We start from the raw sequence: 15564 nt of genomic DNA on the forward strand, positions 1-15564 counted from the left end.
CACTGTCCTTATCTTCCCTTATTGTCTAAAAATGAAAAAAACATCCAGACTTTCAAGATAGGCAAAAATTCCTCCGGATAAATATCCTCACTTTTTGCGGTTTACGTTGTGACCAAGATGTGGCTAGTCCGAAATCTAGCTAAAACTCAAAGCATTTAATCAGAAAACAAGTCTAAAGTCGATCTCGGGGGGGATTTTCTTTTCCAGCAGACACCGTTTTTAAGTCCATAAATATGACGGTGTACACAGGATTAGATAGGCCCTTTAATTTTCTTTCATTGTCTGCTCCCATGCTGGCTTCACACCGCCTCCTCCGCCCACCGCCAGGCCCCGTGGGAGAAGTCCCACGAGTTTGTCTCGTTGACGTCAGCGACTCATCATGCCAGCACTTGTTTCTATGCCACCCAGCAAAAGTCTCCTGGCGTAATTAAACTTTCAGGGCTACAGGGATAGCAACGATTCATTAACGTGTCAGTCATTCATTTCCATTCTACGCTCTAGTTCAATCTTATGTTGTCGAAGGGGTTCTCTGGTTTTATTAACTGCATTGTGGGCCGTGGATCAATACTGTTTTCACTCCGCTCTGTGACACAGTTATTACCGCTAAAATAAAACCACTAGGTGATTGAACTGCATTTAGCTAAAGGTTAGGTCTTTTTTACCCTTGCTATTTTACTTTTAATGGCTGAAATTTCTCGATAGTACTAAAATTGGTCAGATTCTCAGTGTGGATTTTACTCGTATAGAGCAGACATTAAATTCAGTAGTTACGAGTCAAATTACAATATTAGAGCAAAGCAAGACGCTTGAGTGCCGAAGAAGAAATTCTTACAGGTCCCATATTTTACCTAAACAACTTATACTAGTATCTGGGATGTTGTATTGGGTCAATGGTGTCTCAGTAAACTTGAAATATGACTTGAAATCATCCACACATTCCTTTTTATTTGTTGTCTTTTTTTTTTTAAAGTCACATTTCTCAAGTTTATCTACATCGCTCATGAAAATCTCTGCCTACCTCTCTGCTACCGAGCCAGCGCTGTCAACATAAGCATTCTCTCACAAATAGGGGCTCCACACGAAGGTAGCCAATCACAAGAACGGGGGTGGTCTCAGGTGAATATGGTCAACGTGGATACGAAATTGGGTCAAACATAAGTAGCTGTCAGCGGAGTCTTTTTTTCGGGACACATACAAAGTCTATGTTAAAGAGTCACTCACTTTATGGAGGTTTAAATAGCCAAAAATATGGGACCCTAAATTTTTGTCAATGAAATGGACGCATAAGGCTTATTGTAAATAAGCACTCGCAGTTGATGACTTGTAATCTCCAAGATAAAAACTTGTGCAACAATCTGTACACAAAGTCACAGCCATAAATTCCAATGCCGTCGTTTCATCATCAAGGCCGCTCTTTCGCGAATGGAGTGCTGCTCAGCAGTACATTGCCGCGCTTGGGCACGTTGCGTAATGAAAACATGCCGTGTGGTCTTAGGACTTATGTAGACCGGGAAACCATTCAGGTGGGACAGCTGCAAGTGCCAGCGTCTTCGTGGTGAAGGTGACTTGCAATTTTGTGACGGTGCCATCTGCTACTTACAGTGTACGGTATGCTTCCTTTTGGTGATACATCTTTGTAAACAGTCTGATGCATAATAATTGCCAGTTTGCAAGATTACACAAAATGTTTACAGTATATGTAACTACTAATAATTTGTGGAGGAGTGGCTCAAAGACCAAGAACCCACTGAGTTGATCCAAATCATTTAATTTTATATATGATATTACTGTTATTGTTTGGCCTCAGTTCCATCATAGTCTGAAATATTTTAACACATTTTTATTTTAACAGGCGGCACGGTGGCTCAGCTGGGAACTGTTGGCCTCACAGTTCTGAGATCCCGGGTTCAATCCCGGCCCCGCCAGTGTGGAGTTTGGATGTTCTCCCCGTGCCTGCCCGGGTTTTTTTCCGGGCACGCCACATCCCAAAAACATGCAACAATAATTAGACACTCTAAATTGCCCCAAGGTGTGATTGATAATGTGGCCGTTTGTCTCTATGTGCCCTGCGATTGGCTCGCAACCACTTCAGGGTGTACCCCGCCTCTTGCCCGTTGACAGCTGGGATTGGCTCCCCGTGACCCTCGTGAGGATAAGCGGCTCAGAAAATGGATGTACTTTAACAAAAGAAAAATTCTCTTCGCATCAAAGCTGAACCTCAACTTCCGAAGCGACGTGAATGTGAACGGTGTACTCGGAGATGGCAAAAAAAAAAAAAAAAAAAAGTCCTTTTATTATTGCTTCCATTCCATTCTCATCCTTGGAACTATTTGGTGTCATCATTTTGTGCGGGGACTGTCAGCCTTTCGCATACAGTATGCCCTCGCCAGTGATTCGACACCCAGAAACCAATTTCCTTGTTCCTTGCAATCTAAGAGACAAATAGGCCTCAGACATTTGACTTGACAGCCTCATATTCAACGTGTCCAAGAGACCCCGAGCGCAATTATGCATGACTCCAAATGCTTCGCCTTCAATAGATTTCCCCCCTAAAACCAAACTGAAATGTTTTTATCAACAATCATCGCCTCTTGTATGCGCCGATTACCTCGGCCATCGGAATCTGCCACCACCCGAAAGCGCCGAAGTTGGATTTAGGTGAAATCATTTCATCAGACAGACGAATATACTGTGACTTGACTGCCGTCATACACAATTTGGAGCTATTTGAATATATTTTTAGAGAACGCAATGCTATTGTTTCTCTCAAGACGATAATGCTGGAATCAAGGGAAGCAGTTGCCTGTAGCGCTGCAGCCATATGGAGGCCTTTGTCAAAACAGTGTATGTTGCTGTTTGGCTAACCAGCCGACGATTGCGGTGAAAACACTGTTATTGTTTCATTCTTTCATTTTAGCATCTGCACTCATTTGGGGCACTTACACGAGCAACTCCCAGATGTGAAATTAACAACTGCGAAGAAGATAAGTGTCTTTTCTTACTTGGCTAACCCTAATCTAACCCCAACCACACTCTCATGGAAAAGCACAGAGTTAAGTGTTGTTAACGATCCTGCCATATTTGAAAGATTAAAAGAATTCCAAGTATGTATAGAGCTCATGCACGTGATGTCCTCATTTTCACGGCGCCATATTACCGGTCAAAAAGAGCTGCTCAACAGGGTGGGGGAACATAGAACCAGAGCAGAATATTCACAATACCCGAGACCTGTTGTGCTGTTGATTGTCACAACAGACGAGACAGATATTCAAAGAGGTCATTCTAGGGAATACCAGCTGAAAAAATGAGAAAAGATCGATGGATTTCGGCAATTAAACGTGATGGATGGTGCCCAACCAAATACACGCCTGTGTAGCGATCGCTTCATTTCAGGTAGGAATTATTCTTCTCAATCTCAAATTCCCAAAAAGTATTTATAATGCCAAGTTGGCTCATTTGAGAACAATGCGATAAAACAAAAAAGACGGGGAGTCATCTCCATTGTATACAGAAGTGTGTTGCGGCCACACGTTAAACTTCGGTAAACCTCTTCCCGACAGACTTTTTTTTTTTTTAATATGCATTGTTCTAAAATGAGTCCATTGCATATTTAAAAAAAGAAAATAAACCGTGGGTCACACAGAGGTTTACGTAGGTTAATGTATGGCCATAACACGCTTCTGTGTATGGGGGCTGAAGCCTATCTCAGTGGTTTAATTTCTTTTTTTAAATAGGCATTGGACGCATTTGAGAACAATGCCTATTTAAAAAAAGAAAAAAAAAGTGTCACGGAGAGGTTTATCGAAGTTTAACGTTTGGCCGCAACACGCTTCCGTGTACGTTGGAGACGACTCGTCTTATTTTAATGCATTGTTCTCAAATGAGCCAACTTGGCATTATAAATACTTCTTGTGAAACGCTATGGAGGAGCCGACTCACTTGTCCTTTTTTTTTTTTCCCGTATCATAGTTAATGAATGCGAGTTTGTGTAAAACCAGTTGTCATTTATTTAAACATTGGTATTTGTATTGAAACCTAGCTTTAAAGATCGATGCATTTCGGCAAAGGTTATCGTGTAGCTGAATGCACTTCTGTTTTGCGACAAAGCACCGGGTCTGGCCTGAGAAATACAGATATAATAAGGTGTCTTATTGGCTATGAAGTATTTCGTAGGAGTAATGCACTCACTTATCTCTTTCTGTAAAGGGAGGTCAGCTTTGATGAAAAACTAATCAGCACTTTCTTCCCATTAGTCACATCCCATTTGCATTCTGCATTGTCTCTAAAGAGCCCTTCCTCTCAAGGCATCCGAGCTTTGAAATGAGAATTAGAGAGAGATTTCTTGTTTTCATCTGCTGGTCTGTAATGAATCCCCCCCCCCAAAAAAAAAATTAAGCGTGTATTCGCCAGCCCATTGATATGGAAAACAAGAGAGCCCGAAGCGTCGCAGCCTCCTTTCAAGCCTTCACATTCTCTACCTTGTCTCAATTACTCGTGGACCTATCGACAGGAAGGAATTCTTAATTAGTAATTGATTAAAAACAGCTTCTGTGGCACTACTTTATCTTTGTAAATCACTCACCGGGCATTACCTGGAAGAATACGATTGACGGGGGCTCGGGTGGGATGTGGATAGTGTTTGGATTATGGCGGAATGACGCCTGATGTGCCGATCCAGCTGAGCCCGCTCTTATTCATAAATGCAAATCATTTCTGAGCTCGTCGACTGCAAAACTTGAAGAACGGACCTGGACAGTTTACAACGCAGCTTTAAAAACGTGAAAATGCTGCACGCGGGTTTTTGACATCAATCATTTAAAAGCCCAGCTTGTGGTCCAAATGTAAACCAAAGGTCGGCCCGGCCCCCCATCAAAAATTGAGTAGGCCAAAATGGAATCTGCAGCCACTCCCAAACTCAAGAACAGGGTTGATGTTGTTGTTAGACATCGACATTCAAAGGGAATAATATGTTATTCACATTTTCTGACCTCGAAATGTAAGATTGATGTCAAGCGAGTGTCTACTATATGCATATCAGATTGTATTTGAACATAGCATAGCAATGTATTGATATCGTCATGCGTAAATTGCACTTTGCTCACTAACCGTTTTCTGATTTGCTAGGCAGCAATGAATATTTCATAATCCAGCCTCGAAACGGTCTGTAGTTAAAAATCCATTTAAGGGGAAAACAAATGAAAATAAGTGTTGTTAACAATCCTGCCAAATTGTAATGATGAAGAGCACACAAAAAAAGCACAAAGTATATAAAATGAGGCTGGGAAATTGTGAAAAATCGGGTCGTTATTGAGCCAGTACTACAACCTGGGAAAACGGATGCTACTTCATCTAGGATTTGAGTTTGAGTCCCAAAAATATGTCCGCTTAGAGGGTCCGGTGGCTGAAACATATTCTAATGCGGACGTGCCAGCAGACTATCGAAAGGGAAAATGCATTTCGACATGTAGGCTAGCGAGCTGACTACAAATCGCAAGTGCTCCAGATAACCGCCGATACAAAAAAAAGCAGTCGAGATGTTAGAAATTGGGGAAGCAGCGACTCGCCCGCATCAAAAATCTGGAAAATTGAAATAGTCGTTAACATGTCAAATGCTATATCAACACAGCGGGGTACCACATAGTTCTAGCATAGTTTGGAATTGAACCAACGTTTCGGGAAAACCTTTTGCCTCTAAAGTGAGAGCACATCTACTATATAATAATACTCCAGTTCAGTGACTTTATGAAGAATTTACCGTCTTTTCTCTGTACTTCTATTTTGCGATGCTCCCACAGAAATCGGTCAGTGAAGACAAAACCCCAAAACATAAAACTCCTTTTACTATTAATTGCCCCCCACCCTAAACAAAAAAATCTAATAAACATGTCAGTAATTGCGCAGTGGAAATATATTTACCTGTATTGTCTAACTGTGCCTTTAGAGATGATCAGTGCTTCATATCTGAATCAGAATGCGGAACAGGACACGGAGGGCATGTGTGCCGTGTTCAGAATGGAGGACATCAAACATGCCGGAGGGCAGAGGCTAGCTAGCCGTGTCAACGCTTATGTAATAACACTTGTCCTGAGCATAAAAATGAGGTAATTATCATACCTGATTTTATTCTTTCACTGTGCTCATTAATTGGTCTTATCATTTTTTATACCCGGTGGTATCGCACGAATGCGATTACCGTATTAAATTGCGCACTCTGCTTTACATATCTATTCATCTAATTCCTTTTTAACCTTTCAAATTGGTCTCGAGTCATGCAGGGATGCCGGTCTCATCCTCACATTTTCATATCAATCGCCTTGTTGATACCTTTTATGCAGGCGCTGCCACTTTCAATGCAAGTACCGCGCAAACTATAAATAGAGTAAAAACAGAGGATAAGAAGTATTCCGTTCTCATCTGAAAAGTTTGAAGTAGAAAGAAAACTTGGGGGGGTTGAAAAAACAAATCCCGTCATTTATGATAGAAAAGAAAATAGCAAAAACAAAAAAGAGGCTGTTCCCATCTGATGTTCAACTGTGGCCCTGTTAATTGGTGCATCTGTGCAAACATCAATTATGCTTTTTTATGCCTTTGCCGCCTGTTAAAATATTTAAGAATAGTCTCAAACCGGCCTGGCCACGCCGATTCTCGCAGCCGCCACAATTAGAAGCCTAATCGACCCACGGGGGAAATTTAATGGCGCTTTGCTCACGTTCATCAGCTGGTGCCTATTAGTGTTTTTGGCATCGTTACTATTCCATAAACCCCCCCCCCCCAAAAAAAAGGAAAAAAAACCACCATTGAACATCCAATATGCAAGATATATTCAGACACACGTTAAATTCAACGTAATACTATGGAAATACATATGTCATACTTCAAATGTGTTTGAAGCTGTAAGTGCTCCTTTGGGAAATCTTCAGAGAATCTTTTCAGCTGAAAAGGTTTTTAGTTAGCATGTTGTGGTAGCCTGAAGAGCCTCGCAGCAATGGAACAAAATGAACGTTCACTCACATTTCTGAACGTAGGCCGTGCCTTGCCAGTACAATGATAAAATATTAAAATTCGGCAAATAGAGGCTTGAAAGGCAGGCAGTGGGCTTTGCACTCAATGTTTGAGATCAGCACATCGCAAATAAAGGCAGTGAACTGAATAGAAAACCTTAGGGTTCTTTAAAAAAAGGCAAAAAAACTACATTTTTCATATTTTAGCACTTGCGGATTTAGAAACGGTGAAATATTTCCGGACACACGGATGCTAACAGTTGCGTGAGATTCAAGCTAGCTGACAAACCGCAATAAAAAACAGCTTGAGATCTCTTTTTTGCGGGGGGGAGAGATACCTATTAATTCTAAATGGCACTGTCATCATACGGTGCTCATATAAAACGAGTAATTGGCTTGTTGGCTTGTATCTCGAAACGCTCGCTAGTTGAGTCACTTGCATTTCAAGGCACCGATGTAATTGAATGCCGTAGATTCGCCCCTTTTGATCGAAATTTTCATTAGTGTGTGTGTGTGTGTATGAGAGAGAGAGAGAGAGAGAGAGAGAGAGAGAGAGCGAGAGAGCGAGAGAGCGAAGGGGGTGGCGCCAGGCTTGCTGAGTGTTTTCAGCACCGTGGACAGCTCCAGTCTCCGCGCGTGTGTTTGTGCTGAAGTGACAAGCACATCCATCCTCGACCACACATCCAGCATTTATCCGTGTGTGCGCGTGTATGTATGTATGTGTGTGTGTATGTGTGTGTGAGAGTACGTGTCTGTGGATTGTGCGGATTTCTGCACTATCAAAAGTGTTTCTTTTTTTCCCCCCCTTTTTTTTTTTTTTTTTTTTTTGAAGGAGTGGATCCCGCCTGGAGAAAGTTCGTTTTTTTTTTTTGGGTGTGTGTTTTCCACTCACGTCGGAGCACGGCTGCGTGTCTCCGCGACCGTCGCTGATGTGTGGGATGTTCCTCCAAGCCGCGGGGGTCCTACTTTAGGATCTGAAGTTTGTGCTGTAGGCGAGCCACATCTGCGACGGCGACGGCGGTGGCGGCGGCGGGTGTGAGGCGGTGAGTGGTCCAGACACATTCATTGGGAGGACGGCAGCCAGGATGTGGCGCCCGTATGACTTTTTAAATCGCAATTAAAGACGGCGGAGGAGAGCGCGCGGACCGCGGTGCCTGACACATCTGCAGGAGCGGAAGCTTCTTGCCGTTGCTTCTGCAGACAGCCTCACTCCGCACTCTTTTCCCACATTAGCGCAAAACAAAGACATCCGAAATGAAGAAGTTCCGGAAGGTGCTGGACGGCTTGACCACCTCGTCCCCGGGCGGCGGGACTATTGGATCGCCGTCGTGCGGGAGCGCCGCCGGGACCCCCACCGCCGCGGCGCCGACCCCCAAAGAGATCGACGTGCAAGAGACGCTCGTGTCGGAAAACTTTCAGCTGTGTAAGGTGGGTGCATGACTAAGCTTTGTTCCCTTTTACGGCCACTTCGGTCCAGCCCGGCCGCTGGTCGCGCGCTCCCCACCCGTTGCGTTGATGACGGAGCACCCTCGGGCGTCCTCTGGTGCCAATTTAGCTTGAATTTATATTTGGTCATTCGGTGCTTGGGTGAAAGTTCTCCACAACAGAACCGAGCGATGCCTTCAACCTCATTTCATTTCATTGTTTTGCAGCCTGTTAAATGAAATTATTAGTCGTTCATCTGCATGGGTGCACATCTGGCATAGCTAATGTGTGGATGCAGTTTTGGTAAGCTCCCACCAGCATGTGTGTGTGTGTGTGTGTGTGTGTAAAGCCCCCCCAGTACCACCGCCACCACATGCGATCCAAACACCCGGAGAGCATATCGGTGAATCGCAATCCTCGTGTTGCATCAGCAAGCGCGCAGAAACGGTGTGGAGCCGATGACATAACTGGTGTCCCTCCCTTCCATACAAAGTGCACACAAAAGGGACCCTGCAGTACTGTCCTTATAGTTGATGTGCTTTTCACTCAGGGAGGGGGGAGGAGGAGGAGTGCTGCTGATGTGCGTGCTAGCGTGTGCTGGGGTTATACAGTAGGTGTATTTATAGCACGATGCATTTCCGCGCTGACTGCAGTGATTATTCCTCGCGCTCCAAAGGAAAGGGTTGAATTTTAGCGAGCCCTGTGAATAATTCATTAAGAACCCGAGAGAATGTGGGTTGTTTGCGGTGCCGTGTTTTGGAGTGGAGGGGTGGGGGTTGAGGGGAGGTGGGATGTTATCGTTTTTTTCTACAAAGGGATTGGACGAGGGAGGAGGCGCTTGATTCACAAGAATAGGATGCTGCAGAGCAACCTCGCTCATCGAGCGGGCTCGCCAGGCAGATCCGGGGAGGAGAAAGTGCTGGAAAACCAGCGGCGGGATCGTCGAGTCCCGTGCGGGAAGCTGCGCCCCCTCGCTGAGTGTTTTTAATGCACTGTTGCGGTTAAATACGCCGAATTGAGTGCGGCTCTCGTGTAAAACGCACAGGCGCGTTGAATTCCACCTCAGCGGCGCGCGTGAATTACACAATGGAGGGTGGGGGGTGGGGGGTGGGGGATGCAATCACTCGTTTCCTGCCATCCGTTTCCCGGGCCAGACGGGAGTTCAAAGGTGGTGGACGGCTTGCGAGTCTGGCTCGTGTGTCGGATCATATCAGACTTTGACTTCTTATCTCATGCTGTCATCCCGCCTTCTCCGTGAACTTTGGCCTCACCTAGTTATGCCCAATAAAATATAAGAACACTCATCTCAGGTGTTTATATTTTAGATGGAGTGGAATGGTTTGCCCGTTGTTAGTTTAAGCATAGAAAATCAAGAGACCGCTGCGGAAATATCAAATTCTCAGATTTTGATTGTATTTGAGTTATATGAACTTTTGTTGTTCTATTCTTTAAACTACCAACAACAAAACTCACACATTTCAAATACAAATATCTTCATTTGGAATATTTTTTTTTATTGGGGGAAAAAGGTGATCTTTATATTATTACAGCTGTATAAATACATACAAATTTACTCATGAATATCAGCAAATTAGAAAATGGTGGTAAACTTTATTTTTTTCACTACCTCAATTGAAAGACTTGAACTTGTATCATAGATTAACTCCACACAACCTGAAATATTTTATTTTATAAATATATTTAAAAAAATATATAATTTAAATGGCGGCACAGTGTAAAGCGTCGGCCTCACAGTTCCGAGGAGGACCCGCGTTCGGTCCCGGCCCCGCCTGTGTGGAGTTTGCATGTTCTCCCTGTGCCTGCGTGGGTTTTCCCCAGCCACTCTGGTTTCCTCCCACATCCCAAAAACATTAATTGGAGACCCTAAATTGCCCATAGGTGTGATTGTGAGTGCGGCTGTTTGTCTCAATGTGCCCTGCGATTGGCTGGCAAACAGTTCAGGGTGTACTCCGCCTCCTGCACCGTTGACAGCCGTGATAGGCTCCGGCATTCGCCGCGACTCTCGTGAGGATAAGCGTCAAAGAAAATGGATGGATGGATAATTTAGATGAGTATGGTGTACCGCTAACAGAAAACAAAATCACACATTACTTCTTGAACTGTACTACAAACAGAGCAAAATCCTTCAGGGGGAGTTTGCGGCGTTGAAACCGTTCGCAAGATTCGATTATCGCCTCACTTGCCAACTCCCCACTGGGCCAGACTAAAGCCGTACCTCCTCGCTGATGCGCACCAGCGCGATTCTCAGAAATCAAAGTGTGAAGTCCTGTTGAATTGTCACAAAGAACGCATATCCGCTTTCCCAAAATATCAACGTCAAGCTAAAATTAAGAGCGCAAACAAAACCGATGGCAGTCACACGGCTGATTCACTGGGCGTACGACATTTTCGGAATGAGATTCTAACGCTCAGTTATTCAAAGATTTCTTTTTTGGACTGTGGAATCAATTAAAAAAAAAAACAAAGAGGTGATGAACTTAATGCTTGTCAAGCAGAAAGGAATTCCGCATCATTTTACAATCCTTCGCTTTCCTTCTGTTTGCTTGTCTTATTCATGACCAATTGCTGGAAAGCAAGGGATGGGTATTTTTTTTTTTTTTTTTTTTTTTTTATGGAGGTTTTTCTAAAGCTCCTGAAGCCCAAGGTAACAGGTCAGCGTAAATCAGGGGGGCATGGCTTGCGCGTGCACACCAAATGATCGACACCTTGTCAGTCATGTCTCTGCTAGTTTTTCCTTATGTTTTTTTTTTTGTTTGTTTTTGTTTTTTTGCTTCGTTTTTTGCTGTTGTTTGCGGCGGCACGGTGCATCAGCTGGTAAAGCGTTGGCCTCAGTTCTGAGGTCCTGGGTTTAATCGCGTATCCCGCCTGTGTGGAGTTTGCATGTTTTCCCCGTGCCTGCGTGGGTTTCCTCCGGGCACTCCGGTCCCAAAAAAAACAAAAAAAAAACATGCAACATTAATTGGACACTCGAAATTGCCCCTAGGTGTGATTGTGGGTGCGATTGGGTGGCAACCAGTTCAGGGTGTACCCCGCCTCCTGCCCATTGACAGCTGGGATAGGCTCCAGCACTCCCCGTGACCCTTGTGAGGATAAGCGGCAAAGAAAACAGATGGATAGATGCTCTTGTTTGCTGTATCATGTGTTTGAAGGCAAATAAAAAAAAACATTACCTAGTTTAGCAACAGAGCAATATTTTGACTTTGTCATGGTGACGGCAACACGTGCACTAGCCTGCGTTTGTATGTGGGAGTTTTTTAGGCCAACATCCCAAAGTTAGTCATGACTTGTGTTCTTAACGTTGCAGTGTGGGAAGATGCCATTGCTCCTTTTGTGTGGATTCCGTTTCATGCATGTTTTTTTTTTTATTATTATTATTTCAAAGCAGTCTGCAGAAGCGCTGATAGAAGCTTTTATTGAAGTCGGATTGAACCAAATCAGTGGAGAAATATGAGGAAGCAGGTGGCCCAAAGGCTCATTGAATCTTTCCTCTCATTTCTAGCAAAGGGGGAGGAGGATCTGAGGTGCGGATTGGTCATTTCACCAAAAAAATGTGACGCTCACTTCAACACGTTCAAATTGAGTGAAAAAGCAATTCTTGGATACATCGGTGCCTTGAGATACAAGTGACCTGACTTAAAAGTTTTTGAAGACACTTTGACTCTGTTTAATTTATAACAACCAGGTCAGCAAATAATAATTTATAAAAATAAAAAGAATTTTCACGTTGTCTATTGCTACTTCCAGTTGATTTTTATTTTCAAACTAAACAAAAGAAAATGCCATAGATGGGCTGATGAATAGCATCAGTGTTGTTGTTATAACCATTAAGCAACAGATATTCTAACTCAAATGGTGGTACAACACATGTAGACAGACACTATAACTATCCATCCATCCATTTTCTTTGCCACTTATCCTCACAAGTGCTGGAGCCCAGATTTCAACTGGCAGGAGGCAGGGTACACCCTGAACTGGTTGCCAGCCAATCGCAGGGCACATAGAGACAAACAACCAATTGCACTCACAATCACACCGAGGGGCAATTTAGAGTGTCCAATTAATTTAGCATGTTTTTGGGATGTGGGAGGAAACCGGAGTGCCCGGAGAAAAACCCACACAGGCACGGGGAGAACACGTAAACTCCTCACCCGGGACCTCAGAACTGTGAGGCCAATGCTTTGGCGTCCAATCAGACTTTTGGAGAAGAATCCCTCTTTCACCTTTGTCTGGATGACATGCACGTAATCGCACCCGACGACAAGGCACTCGAATGTGACCACGCCAACGAAGGTGATGCATTTTTGTGGTCTGGCCATCGGAAGTCTGTTTATGTAGTGGGGTTGGGGGGGCACCTCATGTCAAGGCCCAAGTCCATCAGTAGACCCTGTTCTAGCTTAAAAAAAATCTGAAAAACTGAAATGGTGCAAAACAGTTTAATGCTTTACCTCTACGGTCAAGTACTACATAGTTCTCGCTCTTTACATGTTTTCAGCAACTATTTTCAAACTTGCAATGAATTGAGGAAAAAGATTGCTGAAGGGCCTGAAGTCAATTTAAAAAAAAAAAAAAAGACCAGTCTGCTTAAAATATCGCTATAATAATATAATGCATATAAAGTTCGACACTTACGTGCATACGTTTGCCTATTATGGCTGCAAGATTTTGAGAGGAGTTTGTCGATTGGATATTCAAAATATTGGTTTTGTGTTTCGGAAGAACCCGTCAAATATTGGCGCTTTTCCGGGGTTACGTGACTCAGCACAAATGAGATTAAAGACCCTGTAAAGTGAAAATAAACGTCTTCTCAATTTGACAGGACAGAGAAAAGGATTAACATCCGTTCATCAATTTTCTTACCCGCTTATCCTCACAAGGGTTGGGGAAGCGCTGAAGCCTATCCCAGCTGTCAGCGGTGTCAATGGTTGCCAGCCAACCGCAGGGTACATTGAGACAAACAGCTGCACTCACAATCACACCTATGGGCAATTTGGAGTGTCCAGTTAATGTTGCATGTTTTTGGGATGTAGGAGGAAACCAGAGTACCCGGAGGAAACCCACGCAGGCACCAGGAGAACATGCATGCCGGCGACACTATAACTAGTCTCAGTTTCATCAGTGTTCTCAAAAACACATTACAACACTTTTTGTTGTTGTTTTTGTGATGCTGTAATAGATGATCGGCAACGTTGCTCTTTCCATTTGCGAAAGATGAACGCAGGCTTTGAGTTACGAGCGCGGCCGCGGAACAAATTCACTTTGTATCTCAGGGCGCCGCTGTGATTCCAACGTATCACATTGTGAACTCCATTGGGGTCATGCTTCATCCGAACACCCGAAGATAATGTAAGATGACAGGTCCGTTCCATTTCGGCTTCTGAAGAAGAAAACGTTGGCATTAAAGTGGAATGGGCACATGTGCCACCCCGCCACGAAATGACCGGGAATCTGCTGTGTAATTCTTGCGTAATTCCGCTGTAACAAACGGCAAAACGACCGTGAGAACAATGCTTCTTTGGAGTCGCGCTCTCGGTTTGGATCTCACCCAACGGTGCTTTCAAATTGACCCGCTCACGTCTTCCCACAATAGGCTATAATGTGTTACATTAGCCCCAAACATTAACATTACCGACGCAACTTCCGGGTTACACGGAGGTGAAACGCTGGGAAAAAAAAACAAAAAAAAAAGACCAGTCTGCTTAAAATATCGCTATAATAATATAATGCATATAAAGTTCGACACTTACGTGCATACGTTTGCCTATTATGGCTGCAAGATTTTGAGAGGAGTTTGTCGATTGGATATTCAAAATATTGGTTTTGTGTTTCGGAAGAACCCGTCAAATATTGGCGCTTTTCCGGGGTTACGTGACTCAGCACAAATGAGATTAAAGACCCTGTAAAGTGAAAATAAACGTCTTCTCAATTTGACAGGACAGAGAAAAGGATTAACATCCGTTCATCAATTTTCTTACCCGCTTATCCTCACAAGGGTTGGGGAAGCGCTGAAGCCTATCCCAGCTGTCAGCGGTGTCAATGGTTGCCAGCCAACCGCAGGGTACATTGAGACAAACAGCTGCACTCACAATCACACCTATGGGCAATTTGGAGTGTCCAGTTAATGTTGCATGTTTTTGGGATGTGGGAGGAAACCGGAGTGCCCGGAGAAAAACCCACACAGGCACGGGGAGAACACGTAAACTCCTCACCCGGGACCTCAGAACTGTGAGGCCAATGCTTTGGCGTCCAATCAGACTTTTGGAGAAGAATCCCTCTTTCACCTTTGTCTGGATGACATGCACGTAATCGCACCCGACGACAAGGCACTCGAATGTGACCACGCCAACGAAGGTGATGCATTTTTGTGGTCTGGCCATCGGAAGTCTGTTTATGTAGTGGGGTTGGGGGGGCACCTCATGTCAAGGCCCAAGTCCATCAGTAGACCCTGTTCTAGCTTAAAAAAAATCTGAAAAACTGAAATGGTGCAAAACAGTTTAATGCTTTACCTCTACGGTCAAGTACTACATAGTTCTCGCTCTTTACATGTTTTCAGCAACTATTTTCAAACTTGCAATGAATTGAGGAAAAAGATTGCTGAAGGGCCTGAAGTCAATTTAAAAAAAAAAAAAAAAAAAAAAAAGAAAGAAACCCTTGTGCGCCCCAATAATGAGGCCAATTGACACTCAGTCATTATCACACGTGTTTGAGTGCTAACTGCTCTATATTTTCGGATCTAGAGCTTGTTAAAACGAGCACCCCTGGGACATGTCCAGGCCATTTCCATTTATAATATCCTCCCCAAAAATTATTAGCGTTAAAAGGAGATTTGCGACGACTCTTTCTGCCGGCAGAATCATGCGGAATGAAACAATCCTTTCGACGCCGATTAGGATCATCAGATAGGACGCATTTTGTAGGAAGATGTAATTACTATTTTCATTTCTTTCTTTAAATCCAGATAGACCCCCCCCCCCCTGCGGAGTATTGATAGGAATTGTAATAAGCTTCAACGACCACGCTAACATTCATCTTTCCAACGTGGGCGAAAGCTTTCCTAAACCTGGAGTTGCTCCTGAGTTTTTACAGGTTTTAAATATTTATTTTTGATGCCACGTCACAT

General features: G+C 43.8%; 1 protein-coding gene across 1 annotated transcript in view; it reads left to right on the forward strand.

Annotated features, from left to right (window-relative positions):
• The first annotated feature begins 4608 nt into the window (after positions 1-4608).
• The window catches only part of stxbp5l (syntaxin binding protein 5L), a 124932-nt gene continuing 113976 nt past the window's right edge, over positions 4609-15564 (forward strand). Inside the window, exons 1-3 of the mRNA XM_061841069.1 lie at positions 4609-6101; positions 7834-8044; positions 8235-8429. Coding sequence (XP_061697053.1) covers positions 8256-8429 — 174 coding nt within the window. The 5' untranslated portion in view covers positions 4609-6101; positions 7834-8044; positions 8235-8255. The remainder of the gene's footprint in view (positions 6102-7833; positions 8045-8234; positions 8430-15564) is intronic.

This window comes from Syngnathoides biaculeatus, chromosome 14, assembly GCF_019802595.1.
Source record: "Syngnathoides biaculeatus isolate LvHL_M chromosome 14, ASM1980259v1, whole genome shotgun sequence".
Lineage (NCBI taxonomy): Eukaryota > Metazoa > Chordata > Actinopteri > Syngnathiformes > Syngnathidae > Syngnathoides > Syngnathoides biaculeatus.